Source organism: Aquarana catesbeiana, linkage group LG09 (genome assembly GCF_042186555.1).
Source record: "Aquarana catesbeiana isolate 2022-GZ linkage group LG09, ASM4218655v1, whole genome shotgun sequence".
NCBI lineage: Eukaryota > Metazoa > Chordata > Amphibia > Anura > Ranidae > Aquarana > Aquarana catesbeiana.
In genome coordinates, this window is record NC_133332.1 from 317,177,502 (window position 1) to 317,203,940 (window position 26,439).

The following is a 26,439-nucleotide window of genomic DNA, read 5'->3' on the forward strand; positions in this document are numbered from 1 at the left end:
ACGGCCTTCCTGAGTATTGTCGCTGACCATGTCCATCCCTTTATGACTACAGTGTCCCCATCTTCTGATGGCTCCTACACCTAAACTGCGCTTACAGTGTTGCGGGGTCGGCTTAAAAGTTCTGACACTGTGAAGCTGGATCTTGTTCTACAAATCTAACCCTGTTTGCAGTATCGCCGGTGCCGGCTTAAAGGTTCTGGTACTCTCGAGCTGTTCTATAATCTAAAATGTGTTAAATAGCTACTGGCTGCTAAGTCTGTGAGAGAGGCCTATCCAGGAGTTCTACTGGCTGCTAGGTCTGCGAGAGAGGCCTATCCAGGAGTTCTACTGGCTGCTAGGTCTGTGAGAGAGGCCTATCCAGGAGTTCTACTGGCTGCTAGGTCTGCGAGAGAGGCCTATCCAGGAGTTCTACTGGCTGCTAGGTCTGCGAGAAAGTCCTATCCAGGAGTTCTACTGGCTGCTAAGTCTGTGAGAGAGGCCTATCCAGGAGTTCTACTGGCTGCTAGGTCTGCGAGAAAGTCCTATCCAGGAGTTCTACTGGCTGATAGGTCTGTGAGAGAGGCCTATCCAGGAGTTCTACTGGCTGTTAGGTCTGCGAGAGAGGCCTATCCAGGAGTTCTACTGGCTGCTAGGTCTGTCAGAGAGTCCTATCCAGAAGTTCTACTGGCTGCTAGGTCTGCGAGAGAGGTCTATCCAGGAGTTCTACTGGCTGTTAGGTCTGCGAGAGAGGCCTATCCAGGAGTTCTACTGGCTGCTAGGTCTGTCAGAGAGTCCTATCCAGAAGTTCTACTGGCTGCTAGGTCTGCGAGAGAGGTCTATCCAGGAGTTCTACTGGCTGCTAGGTCTGCGAGAGAGGTCTATCCAGGAGTTCTACTGGCTGCTAGGTCTGCGAGAGAGGTCTATCCAGGAGTTCTACTGGCTGCTAGGTCTGCGAAAGAGGTCTATCCAGGAGTTCTACTGGCTGCTAGGTCTGCAAGAGAGGTCTATCCAGGAGTTCTACTGGCTGCTAGGTCTGCAAGAGAGGCCCATCCAGGAGTTCTACTGGTTGTTAGGTCTGCGAGAGAGTCCTATCCAGGAGTTCTACTGGCTGCTAGGTCTGTGAGAGAGGCCTATCCAGGAGTTCTACTGGCTGCTAGGTCTACGAGAAAGTCCTATCCAGGAGTTCTACTGGCTGCTAGGTCTGCGAGAAAGTCCTATCCAGGAGTTCTACTGGCTGCTAGGTCTGTGAGAGAGGCCTATCCAGGAGTTCTACTGGCTGTTAGGTCTGCGAGAGAGGTCTATCCGGGAGTTCTACTGGCTGCTAGGTCTGCGAGAGAGGTCTATCCAGGAGTTCTACTGGTTGCTAGGTCTGCGAGAAAGTCCTGTCCAGGAGTTTTACTGGCTGCTAGGTCTGTGAGAGAGGCCTATCCAGGAGTTCTACTGGCTGTTAGTTCTGCGAGCGAGGCCTATCCAGGAGTTCTACTGGCTGCTAGGTCTGTGAGAGAGTCCTATCCAGAAGTTCTACTGGCTGCTAGGTCTGCGAGAGAGGTCTATCCAGGAGTTCTACTGGCTGCTAGGTCTGCGAAAGAGGTCTATCCAGGAGTTCTACTGGCTGCTAGGTCTGCAAGAGAGGCCTATCCAGGAGTTCTACTGGCTGCTAGGTCTGTGAGAGAGGCCTATTCAGGAGTTCTACTGGCTGTTAGTTCTGCAAGAGAGGCCTATCCAGGAGTTCTACTGGCTGTTAGGTCTGCGAGAGAGGCCTATCCAGGAGTTCTACTGGCTGCTAGGTCTGCGAGAGAGGCCTATCCAGGAGTTCTACTGGCTGCTAGGTCTGCGAGAGAGGCCTATCCAGGAGTTCTACTGGCTGCTAGGTCTGCGAGAGAGGTCTATCCAGGAGTTCTACTGGCTGCTAGGTCTGTGAGAGAGGCCTATCCAGGAGTTCTACTGTCTGCTAGGTCATCGAGAGAGGCCTATCCAGGAGTTCTACTGGCTGCTAGGTCATCGAGAGAGGCCTATCCAGGAGTTCTACTGGCTGCTAGGTCTGCGAGCGAGGCCTATCCAGGAGTTCTATTGGCTGCTAGGTCTGCGAGAGAGGCCTATCCAGAAGTTCTACTGGCTGCTAGGTCATCGAGAGAGGCCTATCCAAGAGTTCTACTGGCTGCTAGGTCATCGAGAGAGGCCTATCCAGGAGTTCTACTGGCTGCTAGGTCATCGAGAGAGGCCTATCCAGGAGTTCTACTGGCTGCTAGGTCTGTGAGAGAGGCCTATCCAGGAGTTCTACTGTCTGCTAGGTCATCGAGAGAGGCCTATCCAGGAGTTCTACTGGCTGCTAGGTCTGTGAGAGAGGCCTATCCAGGAGTTCTACTGTTTGCTAGGTCATCGAGAGAGGCCTATCCAGGAGTTCTACTGGCTGCTAGGTCATCGAGAGAGGCCTATCCAGGAGTTCTACTGGCTGCTAGGTCTGCGAGAGAGGTCTATCCAGGAGTTCTACTGGCTGCTAGGTCTGCGAGAGAGGTCTATCCAGGAGTTCTACTGGCTGCTAGGTCTGTGAGAGAGGCCTATCCAGGAGTTCTACTGTCTGCTAGGTCATCGAGAGAGGCCTATCCAGGAGTTCTACTGGCTGCTAGGTCATCGAGAGAGGCCTATCCAGGAGTTCTACTGGCTGCTAGGTCTGCGAGAGAGGTCTATCCAGGAGTTCTACTGGCTGCTAGGTCTGTGAGAGAGGCCTATCCAGGAGTTCTACTGTCTGCTAGGTCTGTGAGAGAGGCCTATCCAGGAGTTCTACTGGCTGCTAGGTCTGCGAGAGAGGCCTATCCAGGAGTTCTACTGGCTGCTAGGTCTACGAGAGAGGCCTATCCAGGAGTTCTACTGGCTGCTAGGTCTGCGAGAGAGGCCTATCCAGAAGTTCTACTGGCTGCTAGGTCTGCGAGAGAGGCCTATCCAGAAGTTCTACTGGCTGCTAGGTCTGTGAGAGAGGCCTATCCAGAAGTTCTACTGGCTGCTAGGTCTGTGAGAGAGGCCTATCCAGGAGTTCTACTGGCTGCTAGGTCTGCGAGAGAGGTCTATCCAGCTGTTCTACTGGCTGCTAGGTCTGTGAGAGAGGCCTATCCAGAAGTTCTACTGGCTGCTAGGTCTGCGAGAGAGGCCTATCCAGGAGTTCTACTGGCTGTTAGTTCTGCGAGAGAGGTCTATCCAGGAGTTCTACTGGCTGCTAGGTCTGTGAGAGAGTCCTATCCAGAAGTTCTACTGGCTGCTAGGTCTGCGAGAGAGTCCTATCCAGGAGTTCTACTGGCTGTTAGGTCTGCGAGAGAGGTCTATCCAGGAGTTCTACTGGCTGCTAGGTCTGCGAAAGAGGTCTATCCAGGAGTTCTACTGGCTGCTAGGTCTGCGAGATAGGCCTATCCAGGAGTTCTTCTGGCTGCTAGGTCTGCGAGAGAGGTCTATCCAGCTGTTCTACTGGCTGCTAGGTCTGCGAGAGAGGCCTATCCAGAAGTTCTACTGGCTGCTAGGTCTGCGAGAGAGGCCTATCCAGGAGTTCTACTGGCTGCTAGGTCTGTCGGAGAGGCCTATCAAGATATTCAAGATCTCAAAGAAAGAAAGCTGTTTTTTCTGGATCCAAGGAATCTCTGAATGATCTGCATCTGGTAACCAATACACCCCTAACCCTCTCTCCTACTACCTCTTTTCAAGTTCTACATTAAAGCATTGAAAATATCTAAAGTGACTGGCGCCCAATTTCTGTTCTAAACTCCACATTATAGCCATGGACTCAGCCCTGGGGTAAATGCTGGCTCGCTCCCTGCCTCTGAAGGTCTCTCTCCTTGCCCCCCAGTAGACCCAGGGGGGCGCTACAAAAGAAGAAAGAAATATTTAAAAAAGGAAAAAGAACAATAGCACCCCCATCCCTTTTCGCGCTCACGCGCAAAGACGAACGCACGCGTTGGTCCCGCACACGCACGCAAACAGCGATCGTTCCACACATGTGAGGCATTACCGCGAACATCAGATCATGGTCACTAATTCTATCACCAAACCTCCTCTGTAATTCTAAAGTGGTAAACCTGAAAAGGCTTTTAAAGCATGACATGTTTGGTATCTATTTATTCGACGTATCATCTTTTATATTTTACGGGAAAATTGGGTTATTTATTGTGGTTTTTTTGCTTTAAAACTTGAAAAAGTGTGTAAAAAAAAAAAAAAACACCGTGCAAATACAATGTGACATAAAAAATTGAGTGACCCGTGTTCTAACCACTACTCGGAATTGGGAGTTTAACCGCTTAAGGACCAGCCGCCGCAGTTGTATTGCGACAGGCTGGCTCCCCTGCGCAAACGTCAGCCACTTTAAGTAGAATAGGAGGCGCAGGCGCCCGCGGCGCAATGCCGGGGCCGAAGCGCGTGGCTGGCGGCCACGATGTCCGCCAGCCACCCGCGATCGCTCCACAGAGAGACGGAACGGGGATCTGTCAATGTAAACAGACAGATCCCCGTTCTGTCAGGGAAGTAGACAGAGATCTGCTGTTACTGGTGATCAAGAACAGCGGTCTCTCTCTGCTCCCAGGCAGCCCATCCCCCATAAAATTAGAAACACCTCCCAGGAAACACATTTGACCCCTTGATTACCCCCTAGTGTTAACCGCTTCCCTGCCAGTGACATTTACACAGTAATCAGTGGGTATTTTTTTTAGCTCTGATCGCTGTATAAATGTCACTGGTACCAAAAAAGTGTCAGTTTTGTTTGCCGCAGTCCCGCTAAAAATCGCTGATCACTGCCATTAGTAGTAAAAAAAAAATAAAAATACCATAAATATATCCCCTATTTTGTAGACGCTATAACTTTTGCGCAAACCAATCAATATACACTTATTGGGATTTTTAGATTAAAAAAATATATGTTTTGGGGGTTTCTAAGTAATTTTCTAGCACAAATACTGATTGCTACATGTAAACAAAAATGGCAGAAAGGGCGGGTCTTCAAGTAAATACTCATATCACCTTTATTGGTCTATCACGCCTTCTAACCTGCTGCACTCCTTCATCTCTCCTCAGCATTATTTCTGTGATGCCTGGAACACGTTTGACGCTCTCATCGTGGTCGGGAGCTTGGTGGATATCGCGGTGACAGAAGTCAATGTGAGTGCTGGGCTGGTAAAATTAGACGGGAGACAATCATATTCAATAGACGTCAGTAATGTCGTTGTGATCTTCGGGGAGATGAGTTCATACAGGGTGAAAGCTCTTCATATCACCTGACATGTTCTGTCTCTTTTTTTTTTTTGCTGGGCTGCACTTGGAGTAATTTCCATATCTGATAGTCCTTCACTAAATGCATGGTACCACGCCCGCCCCCAGGCTAAGGCTATTAAATATTCCTCTTTCAATTTTCTACATATAGTGCAACCAAATTATAAATACGGCCAAAGGCGATGGTATGATCGACGTGTTTTGCCCAAATTGGGCTTTTTCAGGATCCACTTGATGTTCACAACATGTGATTATAATTACGGCTTTTTTCCAGTTGGTGGGTATTAGATCTCTTCGGAAATAACAAGGTAGCCCCGAATCACCCCCTAGGGGAGACACAGGAATTCAGGGGATTTTTTTGCGTGGCTCACAAGATAGTACACATAAGGGCGATGTATTTAAAAACAACAATATTGATCATAGACAATTAAAATCTAAAAAAACTGTCTAAAATCATGTAAAGAATGCTGCCAAGTTTGTTATACAACCAATCGGAGCCAAAGGCGATGGTATAATCGACGTGTTTCTCCCAAATTGGGCTTCTTCAGGATCCACTTGATGTTCACGACATAGTAATATAATTACGGCCTTTTTCCAATTGATGGGTATTAGATCTCTTCGGAAATAACAAGGTAGCCCCGAATCCCCCCCTAGGGGAGACACAGGAATGCTGGGGATTTTTTTGCATGCCTGACAAGATAGTACACATAAGGACCATATATTTAAAAACAACAATAGTTATTATACATGTTTAAAATCTAAGAAAACAATCTAAAATCATGTAATGACTGCTGCCAAGTTTGTTATACAACCAATCGGAGCCAAAGGCGATGGTAGGATCGATGTGTTTTGACCCAAATTGGGCTTCTTCAGGATCCACTTGACGTTCACAAAATATTAATATAATTACGGCCTTTTTCCTATTGGTGGGTATTAGATCTCTTCGGAAATAACAAGTTACCCCGACTCACTCCTTAGGGGAGACAAGGGTATGAGGGGGATTTTTTTTGCGTGTCTGTGTTCAGTAAGTTTAGGCGACCGGTCAGATTTTGTAACGGAAGTGACGTTCAGTCAGGGCCATCTTGGTACACCCCGCATTCGGCCACACTAAGCCTACAGTCTTAAGTCGCCAAGCGGACATCTTTTTACACCCACCAAAATCTTGCTGTGATGGAGTCACTTTGCTGGGTCGTTTGGGGGTGTGGCTGTATTCCAATGTTCTATTGTGTCTGTCTGCCTTGGATATTATGGGATGTGTATGTAGATTAGCTGTGAGATTGGTGGGGGCGAATTCCAAGCAAAAACAGTGCCACGGACTTCTAAATAATGTATTTCTCGATATAAACTCAGTTTAGTGGTAAAAATCATTGTGAAATGCAAGATTTTGGTGGGTGTAAAAAGATGTCCGTTTGGCGACCTCAGACTGTAGGCTTAGTGTGGGCGAGTGAGGGGTGTACCAAGATAGCCGTGACACAACATCACTTCCGTTACGAAATCTGACTGGTCGCCTAATCTGACGGAACATCTTACAAGATAGTACACATAAGGGCGATTTTTTTTGTAAAAACAACAATATTTATTATACACAGTTGAAATCTAAGAAAACAACCTAAAATTATGTAATGACTGCTGCCAAGTTTTTTATACAACCAATCAGAACCAAAGGCGATGGTAGGATCTACGTGTTTTGCCCAAATCGGGCTTCCTCAGGACCCACTTGATGTTCACAACATATTAACGAGAAAGATAATGGTCCTCCTTATACAGCAGGATAGCCCAATTTAAACCTCATAGGCCAGGGTGATATGGGGAACAGGATGATAACCAAGAACTTGGATGGGAAACCCACCATCCATCCACATGGGTCACAGAAAATGTCAGCCCTGTGTACAGCCAATGTCACAACAGATGCCGCCGGATCGGCCTGCACTTTTCAAATTTTTACATTGCAGGCTGATCCAGCGGCATCTGTTGTGACATTGGCTCAAGACACGGATGACGTTTTCTGTGATCCATGTGGATGGATGGTGGGTTTCCCATCCAAGGTCTTGGTTATCATCCCGTCCCCCCAAATCACCCTGGCCTATGAGCTTTAAATTGGGTTATCCTTCTGTATAAGGAGGGCTATTATCTTTCTCATTAATATGTTGTGAACATCGAATGGATCCTGAAGAAGCCCAATTTGGACAAAACTCGTCGATCCTACCATTGCCTTTGGCTCTGATTGGTTGTATAATAAACTTGGCAGCATTCATTACATGGTTTTAGTTTGTTTTCTTAGATTTTAACTGTGTATAATGAATATTGTTGTTTTTAAATGCATTGCCCTTATGTGTACTATCCTGTCAGGCATGCAAAAAATCCCCCACATACCCATGTCTCCCATAGGGGGGGAGTTGGGGCTACCTTGTTATTTCCGAAGAGCTCTAATACCCATCAATTGGAAAAAGGCCGTATTTATGTTGATATGTTGTGAACATCAGGTGGATCCTGAAGAAGCCCAATTTGGTCGAAACACGTTGGTCATACCATCGCCTTTCAACAATCACTTTACCATATCTCCCACCTAACACTCTATGCGATCTCTTCACCCATTGTCAACGTCAATTTTTCCTTTTGCAGCCCTATGCCAATATGTTTTGGCTATCCTAATTATAAATCTCTATGGTCTCCCACAAAAAAGGCTCAAATAAAAGGAGGCCACCAGGAGATCCCCCTTCACTCTACCTCCAGATCTCCTGCTGGCTGTCACTGGAAGAGGCAGCAGAGCTGTATATAAGTATTCTAGACGGCAGCAGGAAAAGGAACAGCTTGATCTTTAGTAAATAAAAAACAATAAAAAAATCTCTGTTTAAAAAGTCGATTGCCTTTGATGTTGACAGATGGGGAGAATGAAGTGATTTTGCCTTCAAAGAAATGATCCTGGAATTTACCTCGGTGGACCACTTAGATGAAATGTTCTTTAAAAAATTACATTGATTACATTTCATGTTGATTTGTTTTCAAACAAAAGCCATGGGATCACCATAGTTAAAATAATAATTGATGGCTTTGTTTATAAAGGTGAAGCCTCCATCAATCTAGATGTAATATCCCACCCCCCCCCCCCCCCCCATTTTGTTTAGCTGGTTAGTGGGCATGGAGGAGGGGGAAGGGGGGTGGGCAGTGTCATTGTGTATACGCCCACATGGGTGACTCTATAGTCACATAGGCTGCTCAGATGTGATAGGAAGGAAATGCTCAGCATAGAAACTCACTGAGAACTGAGCATGTGCAGAGTTGTCAACACCGCTCTGCAAAAGCCCCAACTGAATTGGGGACATGGACAGAAGGGGGAGATAGAGAGCAGCAGGATCAACCATGTTTTTTTCAGAGTACAGAAAACAAATCCTATAGTGAATGAATGAGTATGAACAGTGTGTAATACACCATTTATTGATCGTTTTTTATGATGCGGGTTTAGTGACACTTTAGATTTTTCCTTTAATGTACACATATCTACAGTGAGGGAAAAAAGTATTTGATCGGCTGCTGATTTTGTACGTTTGCCCCACTGACAAAGAAAACCTATAATTTTAAAGGTAGCTTTATTTTAACAGTGAGAGACAGAATTACAACACAAATATCCAGAAAAACGCATTTCAAAAAAGTTGAATTGATTTGCATTTTAATGAGTAAAATAAGTATTTGATCCTCCTATCAATCAGCAAGATTTATGGATCCCAGGTGACTTCTATACAGGCAACGAGCTCAGATTAGGAGCACTCCCTTAAAGGTAGTGCTCCTTATCTCAGCTTGTTCCCTGTATAGAAGACACCTGTCTACAGAAGCAATCAATCAGATTCCAAGCTCTCCACCATGGCCAAGACCAAAGAGCTGTCCAAGGATGTCGGGGACGAGATTGTAGACCTACACAAGGCTGGAATGGGCTACAACAGCTTGGTGAAAGGGTGACAACAGTTGGTACGATTATTTGCAAATGGAAGAAACACAAAATAACTGTCAATCTCCCTCGGTCTGGGGCTCCATGCAAGGTCTCACCTCGTGGAGTTTCAATGATCATGAGAACGGTGAGGAATCAGCCCAGAACTACACGGGAGACTCTTGTCAATGATCTCAAGGCAGCTGGGACCATAGTCACCAAGAAAACAATTGGTAACACACCGTGAATCATTGAAGCCTGCAGCGCCCACAAGGTCCCCCTGGTCAGGAAAGCTCATGTACAGGTCCGTCTGAAGTTTTCTAATGAACATCTGAATGATTCAGAGGAGAACTGGGTGAAAGTGTTGTGGTCAGATAAGACCAAAATCGAGCTCTTTGGCATCAACTCAACTCGGAGGAGGAGGAGAAATGCTGCCTATGACCCCAAGAACACCATCCCCCACCGTCATACATGGAGGTGGAAACTTTTTGCTTTAGGTTTTTTTTCTACTAAGGGGACAGGACAACTTCACTGAATCAAAGGGACGATGGGGGCGGGGGCCATGTACCATCAAATCTTGGGTGAGAACCTCCTTCCCTGAAGATGGGTCGTGGATGGGTCTTCCAGCATGACAATGACCCAAAACACATGGCCAAGGCAACAAAGGAGTGGCTCAAGAAGAAGCACATTAAGATCCTGGAGCGGCCTAGCCAGTCTCCAGACCTTAATCCCATAGAAAATATGTGGAGGGAGTTGAAGGTTCGAGTTACCAAACGTCAGCCTGGAAACCTTAATGACTTGGAGAGGATCTGCAAAGAGGACAAAATCCCTCCTGAGATGTGTGCAAACCTGGAGGCCAACTACAAGAAACGTCTGACCTCTGTGATCGCCAACAAGGGTTTTGCCACCAAGTTTTGCGAAGGGGTCAAATACATATCTCATTTATTAAAATGCAAATCAATTTATAACTTTTTTTTTACATGCATTTTTTTTTTTATTTTGTTGTTGTTATTCTGTCCCTCACTGTTAAAATAAACCTACCATTAAAATTACAGACTGATCATTTCTTCTTCAGTGGGCAAACGTACAAAATCAGCAGAGGACCAAATACTTTTTACCCTCACTGTACATACATTGTATTTTTGCTTGGTGGTTAACTTAAAAGATAATTTTTTTAACATTATGTAATGATTTATTTTAAATGTATCTCTAAACATGTTTAAAAAAAAAAGCTGTTTATATTATAGCATTTTATGTTTGTTTGTGCTGAATCATATCTTCCTGTATACTGTCCATGCATCCATGGATCCATCATCATCACCCTCATCTTCACCTTTGATGTTCACCATCAACATCCGTTTCCATCATGCTTGTGTTTCAGAATGGATGGCATGTCGGGGAGGTAGGTCTTCTTCTCTGCTATTTCAGAAAGAGCTGCTGCTAGAATTAAGTTGCCAATGATACTACCTAGTATCAAGCTAAAGCCACCTATAGACAAGAGATGGAGGTTGACCATGGATGTACAACCCAGGGGCCAGTGTTGTATTTTGGTTTTGTGCTGCCCTAGACAAGACTGAAATCAGGCACCCCCCTTCTAAATTTGTCCCACCCCCTTCTTGTTTAAGATCCACCCATTCATCTGTAAACTCCACCCCCTTCCCCTTTAGGCTCCACCTCTTCCTATTAGAGCTTCACCTCTTCAGAGGTGAGGGGGGGTGAGAGCGAGAGAAAGGAGGGTTGGAGAGAGAGGTGGTGGGAGAGAGAGAGAGCGAGAAAGGAGGGTTGGAGAGAGAGGTGGTGGGAGAGAGAGAGAGCGAGAAAGGAGGGTTGGAGAGAGAAGAGGTGAGAGAGAGAGAAAGGAGGGTTGGCGAGAGAGAGGTGAGAGAGAGATAAAGGAGGGTGAGAGAGAGAGGGGTGAGAGAGAGAGAGAGAAATGAGGGTTGGCGAGAGAGGGGGTGAGAGAAAGAGAGAGAAAGGAGGGTGAGAGAGAAAGGGTTGGCGAGAGAGGGGGTGAGAGAGAGTGAAAGGAGGGTTGGCGAGAGAGGGGTGAGAGAGAAAGGAGGGTGAGAGAGAGAGAGAAAGGAGGGTTGGTGAGAGAGGGGTAAGAGAGAGATAAAGGAGGGTGAGAGAGAGAGGGGTGAGAGAGAGAGAGAGAGAAATGAGGGTTGGCGAGAGAGGGGGTGAGAGAAAGAGAGAGAAAGGAGGGTGAGAGAGAAAGGGTTGGCGAGAGAGGGGGTGAGAGAGAGAGAAAGGAGGGTTGGTGAGAGAGGGGTGAGAGAGAGAAATGAGGGTTGGCGAGAGAGGGGGTGAGAGAGAGTGAAAGGAGGGTTGGCAAGAGAGAGAGGGGGGGTGAGAGAGAGTGAAAGGAGGGTTGGCAAGAGAGAGAGGGGGGTGAGAGAGAGAGAGAAAGGAGGGGGTGAGAGAGAGAGGGAGGGGGAAGAGGGAGAGAAAGGGAAGCTCACCTATCCCCCCCATACTACACAAGAAGGTTCTCCCATTCCCCCCAAACAAAACTACACTGGATTCTCACGTTCCCGCAGCCCGCCGTTTCCTTTTTATTAGCTGTGTGTAGTGAGGCTGCTGAGGCATGATCACAGCCCGTGACTCCGACCTGCTCTGCCAAGTGAGCTACTTCCGGGATCAGAGGCTGCAGCCACAGTTGCCTCCTGCTTCTGCTTTGCTCCATTGTCACCGGTCAGTTCGTGGCCGCCCATGGTGTCGCCCCAATGACGGGTGCATTCTGCACCCCCCCCCGTAGCAACGCCACTGCTCATAGTGTCTCTTCTGCCTGGGGGGCGGCACCACCCCCCTGAAAAATAATGCCACCCAAGGCAAAAGCCTTGTTTGCCTCACGGTGGGTACACCCCTGCCCAGGTCAATGAATCACACGAAAGTATAGAAAAAAAACATGCAATGCATTAAGGCAGCTCGTTGAAATATATGGGCTGTCAATTATTCTAATGCAACATTTCTCAACCTTTTTTCAGTTGTGGCTTCCTTTCATCAAATGCAAAATCTGGAGGAACCCCATTCTGATATGTAAAAAACATGAATGTTAATAATGGGCATCTCTGGTGTGATGGGGGCCTCTGATGTAAAGGGGTGACTCTGACTTGAGAGGGTAACTTCTGACATGGTGGGGACCTCCAATGTGGACCTGGGACAATGCACACAACCACCTTGATGGAATTGATGTCACATCAGAAACTTCCCTTCACATCAGAGGTCCCCCCATCACATCAGAAGCCATCCTTCACATTGGAGGTCCCCACAATGTCAGAAGTTATCCTCTCAAGTCAGAGTCACCCCTTTACATCAGAGGCCCCCTATTACACCAGAAATGCCCCTATACATCAGAGGCCCCCAATACATGAGTCTCCTCATCGCATTAGAGTCCCCCCATCAAAGCACCCCCTCAAGCACACAGTAGCCCCCATCACAGAGCCCCCAATCACACAGTCCCCCATCAAAGAGTACCCCAACCACCCAGTCCTCCCATCACAGAGCCCCCTATTCACACAGTGACATCTTCACACCAGCAGAGGGCAGGAGGTGAAGGAGGTCTGGAGGAGGACCTCTGTCTTCTCCAGATGTTGCCATGTTGTGGGTGAGTTGGCTGCTATCATCATAGCAAAGAATAATGGCATGTGTTCTGGCCCTAGAGTGTCATTGACTGTTATGGTGCTGGCACCTGGCAGATCCAGAGCAAACTAGGTTCTGTGCTCATGAGACCCTGAGGGAACCCAGATGGCACTGCAGGGTGCCGTGGCACCTTACTTAGGAAACACTGTGCTAATGTTCTAAAATTCAGACTTGCACAATATTTGGCAACACAACACACTACCATTCCAAGGTACATTGTCTTGGTGGAATGGGGTGCTATTTAAAATGTATGGCACTGCAATGCATGTAACCTATTGGCACATGTTGTGGTCATGCATGTGTGTTTAGGCGCCCATTACCGCAACACAGTAGTCGAAATGGGCCCTTAAACTTCAGCGGCTGCTCTCATTTGCTATTTAATGAATCACTGTGACCTTTGTCGGGTATTTTTCCAAAATAAATTTCCAAGAAAATCTCTCCATTTCATTTCCTTCCATTGAAGGACCCAACCTCACACATGACCCCGGCTGTGGTTTTTATGATTCACCAGATCGGAATCCTAGACAGTAATTGTATTCATTTTCTTTCCTTTCCTGGCCTGCGGGAGTTGGGACCGCTCTGTGCTATAAGAGTCTTGTCTGTAGTAGTAAATAAGCAATTAGCAGACAGAGTCCAGGCTCTTGGCTGGCTTCGGCAAGCCTTTATTTAAAGCCAGCATGCGCATTATATACTTAACATCACTTGTAATCTGGAGCTGCAGAGTTCCTAAAGCCAGTAACATAAAATGTGCTAAAAAGTTAATAGTAAATGTCGTGCCACTGAGCACCTCTCTATGGAAGAGAAACATTACTCTGAAGCCCAGCGAGAAACTGATACATCCGGGATTGTTGATCTCCTGGTGCCCAATGGTTCCTTCCACCTCCCCTGTCACGTACCTCTATGAGGATCCCGAGATGATGAGGGTGACCTCCCTTACAATTCCTGTCCAAGCACCCCTGAACGTTGAGACAGGGACTGCTGGGGCAATGGAAGAGCTCTGGTGCCAGGAAGCTAGAACTGCAGACTTTAACTTGGAAGTGCTGGTGTCGGGTAAGTAGAAGCACAACGATGGGGGCACCCCGACCTCACCCAGAAGAGTACAGAGCAGAACCAGGTCACAAGCCGAGTTCAGTAACAGATGAGCAGGAAGACACCAGATCATGTGCAGGATCAAGTTTAGGGACAGGATCAATGCCGAAGGTTGGCAACGTGCAGGCAATGAGGTACAGAATCAATAGGAAAAATCTTGGTCAAAAGTCCAGGTCAAGGTTGGTAACACTGGTAGGTAGCAGACATAAACAGGTAGGTGTAATCCAGAGGCAGGTCAGACAAAAGACGGAACAGAGTCAAGCAGGATTCGGGATCAAGGACAACAGAAGCACCAGCTGAAAGAGATCATCCAGCAATCGTCCCATGCAGGACTCCGCTTTAAACGATCTACTAGGTGCCAGTATCTGTGGTGGGCGTGCCTGTTACTTTGAAAGGAGGAAGGTTTTTCTTATGTTTATTACTAAGAGGCTGTGTGAGAATGTGACAATGGCTTTATATTATTGTATCCCACAACATTGACATTGTACAATTTCCTCAAATATATATATATATATATATATATATATATTTATTTATGTATTCGTAGATAGTAGTAATTGGTGACATTTAACTGGCCTTCTTCTGTATTGTTAAAGACTTTCTTCTTATCCAAGCCACCTCTTCAGTTCTAATGGAAAACATCTTTAACAAACATCCCATCCCTGTGTCCTTATAAAGCCCAACAATACATTGAGATAGAAGTCTGTACATCCAAAAGACCCAAAACCCAAACACAAAGTAAAGACCCAAAACCCAAACATAAGCAATGACCAAACACCCAACAACAAGCAATGACCTAAGACCCAACAACAAGCAATGACCCAACAACCAACAACAAGCAATGACCCAACACCCAACAACAAGCAAAGACCCAACACCCAACAACAAGCAAAGACCCAACACCAAAACAGCAGCAAAGACCCAAAACCCAACACAAGCAAAGGCCCAACAACAAGTAAAGACCCAACACCCAAACACAAGCAAAGACCCAATACCCAAACAAGCAAAGACCCAATACCCAATACAAGCAAAGACCCAACACCCAAACACAAGCAAGGGCCCAACACCCAACAACAAGCAAAGACCCAACATCCAACAACAAATAAATACGCAACACCCAACAACAAGTAAAGACCCAACAACAAGTAAAGACCCAACACCCAAACACAAGCAAAGGCCCAATACCAAAACAGCAGCAAAGACCCAACATAAAAACACAATCAAAGACCCAAAACCCAACAAGCAAAGACCCAAAACCCAACACCCAAACACAAGCAATGTAACCCAGTATATGCAGTGAAGCATAGTGAGGAATGCAAAGATCTGTACCTTGGGGAGACAAAACAACCTCTCAACAAATTAATTGCTCAACATAGATGGACACATTCTATAGGACAAGCAGTTGTTATACACCTTAGGAGAAAGGTCTTTTTTTTTACGTTGAGGTTCACATTTTGGCCAGTGGACAACGGTTCGCAGGAGGCCATCTATGTCAAACTGGAACAACCATCCCAAAACAGGGGAGGGGCCTTCATCACCTTCTGTCTTCATATAATGCTATTTTAACATCTCTGCTCTAGGAATTTGACAGTGATTCACACCTTTACCCAAGTGTAAGGAGGGATTAACACCTATGCAGACTTCCTGGCATCAAGGATGAGGTGATGTAACTAGAACAGGGTGAAGGTTTCACAACTTTTACAATTACCATCATGTTATTGAACAATCAACATCTGCCTTGACACATTTCATGGTGATTGGTTGAAGGTGTTTGTGATACCTATGTGGATAGAAATGTTGGGGCATCTTCCCGACACTCATTAGAACTAAAGAAGTGGCTTTGAGAATCTACAAAACCTCTTCAACATTGCAGAACAAGTCCAGATGAATGTGACGAACTGCTGCTAGATATACCATGACCTGGGGGAATGAGAACCCATAAACATCAGTGGTCACAACATAGCTAGTAGTAGTTTGCCACATTCAACTGGACTTGTTCTTTAATGTTGGAGACATGTTGTAGCTTCCCCAATCTGCATCTTCAGTTCCAACGACTTTCAGGAAGATAGATACCCCAACATTTACAGGAATATTTATGTGTATTTTCATGACATGAACAGAAGTGGCTCGGAGAAGCTACAAAACGTCTTCAACATTGCAGAGCAAGTCCAGGTGATGTGACCAACTACTACTAGATATACCATGACCTGGGTACATGAGAACCTTCATAGACATATTTTTTTTATATCTATTTTCATTCTCATACATGTTGTCTAAAACCATAATCTTGCAACCTTTTTCCCAGAGTTCAGAAGACAGTTCCCGAATCTCCATCACCTTCTTCCGACTCTTCCGTGTCATGCGCTTGGTGAAACTCTTGAGTAAAGGGGAAGGTATCCGTACACTGCTGTGGACCTTTATTAAGTCCTTCCAGGTGAGGCAGTGAGGGTCAAAACCCGATGACCAACTTTAAAGTGTTAATGTGACACTAAACTCTGGTTTTAAAAAAAATACTATTCAAGTATTTAATCTTAAATATCTAAACTGTTTTTGAAATTTTGGACAGAGTAACAAGAAATTGTGAAGAACCCATCCACGCTCAAGTGTTCCTTTGCAGTGCGCTAATGGTTCGCGTTGCATAAAAGCTGAATTCCAGGTGTATCAATTTTTACGTAGTTCCATTGATCCAGCTCGGGCCAATGTAACTAAATACCATACCTGTGGGATCTCTCTAGAACAATGTTTCTCAACCTTTTCAACACAGAGGAACCCTTGAAATAACGTTCTGCTCTCAGGAAACCCCTGCTAAATATTACTATATCCACAACTCATGGTACATTAGCGCGATGGTCAGTGGGAAGAATGCTCCTTACACTTGTGGTGTTTGGGAACGAATTACCCCCTTAAAGATAGCGAAAAAGATCAATGGTGTCAGTGGGAACTTATCTGAGAGGCAGAAATTGCTCATTGCTTGAGGAACCCCTATCAACCACTGGAGGAACCCTGGTTGAGAAACCCTGCTCTAGAAGCTGGAGATCACCATAGCAGACACTGCAGCTCCACCGCTACTCCGGTGATCTCCACTAGCTTCCGGGTCCCGTGCCGAGTGGCTGCTCCGCTGCTTACTGAACACAGCAGATCACTTACCGGTACTTGACATGGGTGCCATTTTTGAGGACAATTTGCATTTTCTCAATGTATGCAAAGTGCCCTCTGATAGGATGAGCAGGGTATAGTGACGTCACCGCCTGGCCTCTCCACCTCATCCGGAGAGCTTTGAAAAGTGTTCCCTGAAGGGCACCTTTAACCACCTCCTGCCTGGCTCATTGTATTAATACAGCTGGGCGGGAGCACTGCTATCCTGGGTGGATGTCTTATGGCATCCGTCCACTTGGGCGCCTCGTGCGCACCCTAGGGGCCACCTGTGGCCTGCTGTGTCCACCGGACGCAACGGAACATAGATTGTGTGCACCGGAACACTGAGCGTGGCCTTGGTACCATATGATCGCTGTAACCAATCACAGCAATCACATGTCAGTGCTAAACAATGGCCTTCATGCATAGCCTTTGTGTATTATTGTGATGATCACATGGTACAGAGCCAGTCACAGTGGACCTGTACCATGTGAAAGCTGTGGCCAATCACAGCTATCACAATTGTACACAGTGGGACAGGAATGGATGCCACAAGTGTAAAAATGATGGTTTACGCTCCATAAGGTTTTACTCCCCTTCACGACCAGGCCATTTTTGTGCGGCACTGCGTTACTTTGACTGAAAATAGCGCTGTCATGCAATGCTGTACCCAAATAAAATCTATATAATTTGTTTCACACAAATATGGCTTTCTTTTTGGCGTAATTTGATCGCCACTGGGGTTCTTTATTAATATATAAATGAAAAAAGATTGACAATTTTGAACAACAAAAAAAATATATATTTTTTTTACTTTCTGCTATAAAACATATCTAATAAAATAAAATAACAATCAAATCTCTTAATACGTTTAGGCCAAAATGTATTTTGCTACATGTCCTTGGTAAAAAAAAAATCCCATTAAGCGTATATTGATTGGTTTGCATGAATGTTATAGTGTCTACAAACTATGGGATATATACTGGAATTTTTATTTCTTTATTTTTTTTATACTAGTAATGGCGGCGATCATTGACTTATAGCTGGACTGTGATATTGCGGCAAACAATTGGACACTAACTGACACCCCAAACTCGCTCATCCATGTCTTTATGGACCTTGCTTTGTGCTCTGGTGCGCAGTCATGTTGGAACAGGAAGGGGCCGTCCCCAAACTGTTCCCACAAAGTTGGTAGCATGAAATTGTCCAAAATGTCTTGGTATGCTGACGCCTTAAGAGTTCCCTTCTCTGGAACTAAGGGGGCCAAGCCCAACCCCTGAAAAACAACCCCTCACTATAATCCCCCCTCCACCAAATGATTTGGACCAGTGCACAAAGCAAGGTCCATAAAGACATGGATGAGCGAGTTTGGGGTGGAAGAACTTGACTTGCCTGACCTCAACCCAATAGTGATAAATTAGAGCGGAGACTGCGAGTCAGGCCTTCTCGTCCAACACCAACCTCTTCGATCATGCCACTCTTACCCTGGTCAAGTCTACCCAGTAGAACACCACCATTGTCCTATGACCACCATGGATGAGCAAGTTTGGGGTGGAGGAACTTGACTGGCCTGACCTCAACTTGATAAAACACCTTTGGTATGAATTAGAGCGGAGACCTTCTCCAGGCCTTCTCGTCCAACACCAACCTCTTTGATCATGCCACTCTTACCCTGGTCAAGCCTACCCAGTAGAACACCACCATTGTCCCATGACCACCATGGATGAGCGAGTTTGGGGTGGAGGAACTTGACTGGTCTGACCTCAACCCGATAAAACACCTTTGATATGAATTAGAGCAGAGACCTTCTTAAGGCCTTCTCGTCCAACACCAACCTCTTTGATCATGCCACTCTTACCCTGGTCAAGTCTACCCAGTAGAACACCACCATTGTCCCATGACCACCATGGATGAGCGAGTTTGGGGTGGAGGAACTTGACTGGTCTGACCTCAACTTGATAAAACACCTTTGGTATGAATTAGAGTGGAGACCTTCTCCAGGCCTTCTCGTCCAACACCAACCTCTTTGATCATGCCACTCTTACCCTGGTCAAGCCTACCCAGTAGAACACCACCATTGTCCCATGACCACCATGGATGAGTGATTTTGGGGTGGAGGAACTTGACTGGTCTGACCTCAACCCGATAAAACACCTTTGATATGAATTAGAGCGGAGACCTTCTCAAGGCCTTCTCGTCCAACACCAACCTCTTTGATCATGCCACTCTTACCCTGGTCAAGCCTACCCAGCAGAACACCACCATTGTCCCATGACCACCATGGATGAGCGAGTTTGGGGTGGAGGAACTTGACTGGTTTGACCTCAACCCAATAGAACACCTTTGGTGATGAATTCAAGCGGAGACTGTGAGCCAGGCCTTCTCGTCCAACATCAGCTGCCTGACCTCACAAGCGCTCTTCTGGAAGAATGGTCAAACATTCCCATAGACACCCTCCTAAACCTTGTGGATGGCCTTCCCAGAAGAGTTGAAGCTGTTATAGCTGTAAAGGGCGGAGCCAACTCAATATTGAACCCTACGGACTAAGACTGGGATGTCATTTAAGTTCATGTGCGTGTAAAGGCAGGCGTCCCAATACTCTTGGTAATATAGTGTATATGTGATTCTGCACAGAACGGCCGCCCTGCAGAAGTATATCTGCTATACGGTGGCCAAGAAGTCCATACAGTGATCATCACTGGTCACAGTAGGTCACAGAGTAGGCGACCTGCATGCATTGACGGGGGTGGGGGGGGGGGGGTGCGGGGGTTCTGCCATGTGCTGGTATTAGACGGGCGGAGGACAAATCTTGCCAGGCTGTAACGTTCCTCTAATCTGCTTGATACAGAATTGTACAAAATGTTCTGAAGATCTCATGGCTTGTCTCTTTCCTCTGCAGGCGTTGCCATATGTCGCTCTCCTGATTGCGATGATATTTTTTATCTACGCCGTCATCGGCATGCAGGTGAGTCAGTCGGCCTTGTGTGAGCCTCAGATCTTCTCCATTCCTCGGTGCCATCCCGCCGATCACGTCTCCGGCTCTGTTCTTCTTCTGTCTAGACGTTCGGCAAAATCGCCATGCAGGATGGAACGCAGATCAACCGCAACAACAACTTTCAGACCTTCCCCCAGGCTGTGCTGCTGCTCTTCAGGTACCTTCTCACCGGAAAAGCTCCTGCGCTATTTACGTGCAATTTCGGGTGCGACTTGCATCGACATCTGTGCATGAAGTCTCACACAGAGGTCAGCCAAGTCGCACCGACCTGGCGGCTTTGAAATCTTTTCGCGACTTCTGTCTTCCCTAGGTGTGCCACGGGGGAGGCCTGGCAGGAGATTATGTTGGCCAGCTTGCCGGGCAAGAGATGCGACAGCGAATCTGACTTTGCCCCGGAGGAAGAGTTCACCTGCGGGAGCAACTTCGCCATCGTGTACTTCATCAGCTTCTTCATGCTCTGCGCCTTTCTGGTAAGTGGAGAAGATATTTATACCATCTAAATTGTTACAGTGGGACCTCGGATTACCAGCGTAATCCGTTCCAGGAGAATGCTTGTAATCCAAAGCACTCGCATATCAAAGCGCGTTTCCCCATTGAAGTCAATGGAAACAAAAACAATTCATTCCGCATTGACTTCAATGGCATGCAATACCGCGTGCGGCCAGAGGTGTGGGGGGGGCGCCAGAGAGCCTCAGAAACGTCCGGAAAGGCCCGAGGACACCTCGGCAAACCTCGGAAAGACTCCGTTCCCGAGGTTTGCCGAGGTCAGCCGAGCCGTCCTCGGGCCTTTCTGCGCACTGCCGAACGGCGCCCCCCCTCCCCACCTCAGGCCGAACGCGGTACTGCACACGCTTTGGCCTGAATCATGCTCATTTTGCGAGACAACACTCGCAAACCGAGTTAAGATTTTTAAAAATACAGTGCTCGTATTGCGAAACGCTCGTTAACCGCGTTACTGGCAATCCGAGGTTCCACTGTATTCTTGTTGACATATATATATATATATATTATCTCTCTCTCTCTCTCTCTCTCTCTCTCTCTCTCTCTCTATATATATATATATATATATATATATATATATATATATAATTTATATTTATAATATCTATTAATATAATTATATAATATAAAATATAAAATATTTTATAACGTGTATATATATATATATATATATATATATATACACATTAACTCACAAAAGTAAGTAAAAAGTAAAAAAATTGGGTTATATATTGTGGGTTTCTTTGCATTAAAATATATATATGTATATAGCACTAATAATAATATAGATGTTATAAATATTATTTTTCTTTTTTTTTTAAATATAGTGTCACCTATATATTATATATATATATAATTTATATTTATAATATCTATTAATATAATTATTTAATATAAAATCTAAAATATTTTATAATGTGTGTATGTATATATATATATGTATATATATATATATATATATATATATATATATATATATATATATACACATTAACTCACAAAAATAAGTAAAAAATTTGGGTTATATATTGTGGGTTTCTTTGCATTAAAATATATATATGTATATAGCACTAATAATAATATAGATGTTATAAATATTATTTTTCTTTTTTTTTTAAATATAGTGTCACCTATATATTATATATATATATAATTTATATTTATAATATCTATTAATATAATTATTTAATATAAAATCTAAAATATTTTATAATGTGTGTATGTATATATATATATGTATATATATATATATATATATATATATATATATATATATATACACATTAACTCACAAAAATAAGTAAAAAATTTGGGTTATATATTGTGGGTTTCTTTGCATTAAAAAAAAAAAAAAAAAATATATATATATATATATATATAGCAATAATAATAATATAGATGTTATAAATATTATTTTTTTTTTTTTTTTAAATATAGTGTCACCTATCTCAGTGTATCTCTGTGACTAATAGAAACCCAACATTCGCACCTCCTTTACAACAAATCCCCGTAACGCGTCTCATAGGTTTATTTCCTATGATCGTCAGCTCCATCTAGTGACCGTAATGCGGTATTTTCCTGATTGAGTTTTCCTGATAGGTGGAGCTGATGATCATAGGAAATAAACCTACTGGACAGATGATGGGGATTATTTGCGATGGCTGTGCGAATGCTGAGACATCAATAGACTGTAATGGATTTCATGTATTATAAGATAGGATCTGCCTGAAGCATTTCAGCTCCAGTTTTGGTATTCAGAGCACAAAACGGTGAGCAGAAATTCCTTCCAGAAATCCATCATTACCCTCCCATAGAGGCCGGAGCATCCCTGCAATACAGAGCTATGTACTAAATGTACACTGGAGTCATACTGATAGGTCATACTGTATGGCTGGGGGGATGTTTTTTTTTAAATGTATTTCTTTGTATTTTCCGATTTCAGATTATTAACCTGTTTGTAGCCGTCATTATGGATAATTTCGATTATCTGACCAGAGATTGGTCTATTCTGGGCCCCCATCATTTGGATGAATTTAAAAGGATCTGGTCTGAATATGACCCGGAGGCCAAGTGAGTATAAAAAACAAGTGTGATTGGACTTAAAGCTGAACTCCGGGGGAAGCAATTATTGTCCTAATCCATTCCTCGTGTGTCTTCTTCATGAATCTTAGTGTACTTCTCCGCCCCCTTCTGTAGTTTTCTGTAGTGGGTGGTGCTTTCTGAGCTCCTCCCACAGCTCTGCTCTCTCACCTTGTGCAGGTTGACTGGTCTTGTCTCCGCCCCCTCCTATAGTCTTCTGTAGTGGGTGGGGCCCACTAAGCTCCACCCACAGCTCTGCTATCTCACCTTGTGCAGGGTGACTAGTCTTGTCTCCGCCCCCTTCTGTAGTTTTCTGTAGTGGGTGGTGCTTTCTGAGCTCCTCCCACAGCTCTGCTCTCTCACCTTGTGCAGGTTGACTGGTCTTGTCTCCGCCCCCTCCTATAGTCTTCTGTAGTGGGTGGGGCCCACTAAGCTCCACCCACAGCTCTGCTATCTCACCTTGTGCAGGGTGACTAGTCTTGTCTCCGCCCCCTTCTGTAGTTTTCTGTAGTGGGTGGTGCTTTCTGAGCTCCTCCCACAGCTATGCTCTCTCACCTTGTGCAGGTTGACTGGTCTTGTCTCCGCCCCCTCCTATAGTCTTCTGTAGTGGGTGGGGCCCACTAAGCTCCACCCACAGCTCTGCTATCTCACCTTGTGCAGGGTGACTAGTCTTGTCTCCGCCCCTTCTGTAGTTTTCTGTAGTGGGTGGTGCTTGCTGAGCTCCTCCCACAGCTCTGCTCTCTTGTGCAGGGCGACTGATCTTGTCTCCGCCCCCTCCTGTAGTCTTCTGTAGTGGGTGGGGCCCGCTAAGCTCCACCCACAGCTCTGCTCTCTCACCTTCTGCAGGGTGACTAGTCTTGTCTCCGCCCCCTTCTGTAGTTTTCTGTAGTGGGTGGTGCTTTCTGAGCTCCTCCCACAGCTCTGCTCTCTCTCTCTCCTTGTGTAGAGTGACTTGTCTGGTCTCCGCCCCCTCCTCTAGTCTCCTGCAGTGGGTGGGGCCTGCTAGACTCCTCCCACCGCTCTGCTCTCTCTCTCTCCTTGTGTAGAGTGACTTGTCTGGTCTCCGCCCCCTCCTCTAGTCTTCTGCAGTGGGTGGGGCCTGCTAGGCTCCTCCCACAGCTCTGCTCTCTCACCTTGTGCGGGGTGACTGGTCTTGTCTCTGCCTCCTCCTGTAGTCTTCTGTAGTGGGTGGTGCTTGCTGAACTCCTCACACAGCTCTGCTCTCTCACCTTGTGCAGGGTGACTGGTCTTGTCTCCGCCCCCTTCTGTAGTTTTCTGTAGTGGGTGGTGCTTGCCTTCAGAAGTCATCTAATTAGTAAATAGAGTCCATCTGTGTGTCATTTATTCTCAGTAAATTATACAGCTGTTCTGTGCTGCCCTCAGAGGTTTATTAGAGAACCTTAGTGAACAAACAGCATCACGAAGGCCAAGGAACACACCAGACAGGTCAGGGATAAAGTTGTGGAGAAGTATAAAGCAGGGTTAGGTTATAAAATAATCTCCCAAGCTTTGAACATCTCACGGAGCTCTGTTCAATCCATCATCGGAAAATGGAAAGAGTATGGCACAACTGCAAACCTACCAAGACATGGCCGTCCACCTAAACTGACCGGCCGGGCAAGGAGAGCATTCATCAGAGAAGAGCCAAGAGGTCCATGGTAACTCTGGAGGAGCTGCAGAGATCCACAGCTCAGGTGGGAGAATCTGTCCACAGGACAACTATTAGTCGTGTTCTCCACAAATCTGCCCTTTATGGAAGAGTGACAAGAAGAAAGACATTGGTGAAAGAAAGTCATAAGAAGTCCTGTTTGTAGTTTGTGAGAAGCCATGTGGAGGACACAGCAAACATGTGGAAGAAGGTGATCTGGTCAGAGGAGACCAAAATTCAACTTTTTGGCCTAAAAGGAAAGCGCTATGTGTGGGGAAAACTAACACTGCACATCACCCTGAACACACTATCCCAACCGTGAAACATGGTGGTGGCAGCATCATGTGGTGGGGATGGTTTTCTTCAGCAGGGACAGGGAAGCTGGTCAGAGTTGATGGGAAGATGGATGGAGACAAATACAGGACAATCTTAGAAGAAAACCTGTTAGAGTCTACAAAAGACTTGAGACCGGGGCGGAGGTTCACCTTCCAGCAGGACAACGACCCGAAACATCCAGCCAGAGCTACAATGGAATGGTTTAGATCAAAGCATATTCATGTGTTAGAATGGCCCAGTCACAGTCCAGACCTAAATCCCATTGAGAATCTGTGGCAAGACTTGAAAATTGCTGTTCACAGACGCTCTCCATCCAATCTGACAGAGCTTGAGATATTTTACAAAGAAGAACGGGCAGAAATGTCCCTCTCTAGATGTGCAAAGCTGGTAGAGACATCCCCAAAAAGACTTGAGTTGAGTGGCACCTTGATATAGCGCGGTGATTTACCCCGTAGGATCCCAAAACGCTTGAAACTAGGGCCAATTTGTAGCTGTAATTGCAGAGAAAGGGGGTTCTACAAAGTATTGACTCCGGGGGGCGCCATACAAATGCCCCCCCCCCACACTTTTCACATATTTATTTGTATCATTTATAATTTTCCTCTCACTTCACAATTATGTGACACTTTGTGTTGGTCTATCACATAAAATCCCAATAAAATACATTTACGTTTTTGGTTGTAACCTGAGAAAATGTGGGGAATTTCAAGGGGTATGAATATTTTTTTCAAGGCACTGTATATATATATATATATATATATATCTATATAGATATCTCTCTCTCTCTCTCTCTCTCTCTCTATATATATATATTCACACACAGTGGGGGAAATAATGATTTGATCCCCTGCAGATTGTGTAAGTTTGCCCACTTACAAAGAAGTGAAGGGTCTATCATTGTTATCATAGGTGTATTTTATGATAGAGACAGAATATCAACCAAAAATCCAGAAAAAACACGATACAAATGTTATAAATGGAATTCAGTGAGTAAAATAAGTATTTGATCCCCAAGAAGCAAAACATGACTTAGTAGTTGGTGGAGAAACCCTTGTTGGTGATCACAGAGGTCAGACGTTTCTTGTAGGTGGTGATCAGGTTTGCACACATCTCAGAAGGGATTTTGGTCCACTCTTCTTTACAGATCTTCTCTAAGTCCTTAAGGTTTCTTGGCTGTCTCTTGGCAACTCAAAGTTTCAGTTCCCTCCATAAATTTTCTATAGGATTAAGGTCTGGAGACTGGCTGGGCCACTCCATAACCTTAATGTGCTTCTTCTTGAGCCACTCCTTTGTTGGCTTGGTGGTATGTTTTTGGTCATTGTCATGCTGGAAGACCCATCCATGACCCATCTTCAGTGTTCTGGCTGAGGGAAGAAGGTTCTCATCCAAGATCTTACAATACATGGCCCCGTCCATTGGCCCCTCAATGCGGCAAAGTCAGTCTGTACCTTTAGCAGAGAAACAGCCCCAAAGCATCATGTCTCCACCACCGTGCTTGACTGTAGGGATGGTGTTCTTAGGGTCATAGTCAGCATTTTTCTTCCTCCAAACACGTACTCAGCATTCTACATATATTCTGTACGTTCCCCCCAGTCTCTGCATTCAAGTAGCTTGCTATCTAAGGTCCCTCATACACAGAATAGGGCCAATTAACCTCTCATGTCTTTGGAGTGTGGGAGGAAACCGACGTATTGCACAGTTTTTTTTATTGTTTTAAATCACTTTTTGTATGTGCTTTTTTTGTAAATTTGTGCCCCGTGTATTGAATGAAGTTATTTGGATCGTTTCTGTTGGATTTTATATTATTTTTATTTGTTTTATTAGTTTTTTTATTATTATTTGTTTTTGTTTTATTATTTCTTTGCTTTC

General features: G+C 45.3%; 1 protein-coding gene across 5 annotated transcripts in view; it reads left to right on the forward strand.

The window, feature by feature from the left end:
- The window catches only part of CACNA1F (calcium voltage-gated channel subunit alpha1 F), a gene marked incomplete at its 3' end in the record, with an annotated part of 158,349 nt that extends 135,772 nt beyond the window's left edge, over window positions 1–22,577 (forward strand). For 4 of the 5 annotated variants that reach the window (XM_073600743.1, XM_073600741.1, XM_073600740.1 and 1 more), the window contains 7 exon segments: window positions 5,029–5,112; window positions 10,527–10,547; window positions 16,182–16,310; window positions 19,911–19,976; window positions 20,072–20,163; window positions 20,317–20,476; window positions 22,450–22,577. In XM_073600743.1, the coding sequence (XP_073456844.1) occupies window positions 5,029–5,112; window positions 10,527–10,547; window positions 16,182–16,310; window positions 19,911–19,976; window positions 20,072–20,163; window positions 20,317–20,476; window positions 22,450–22,577 (680 nt within the window). 5 annotated transcript variants of the gene reach the window in all.
- Between the last annotated feature and the right edge of the window lie 3,862 nt (window positions 22,578–26,439).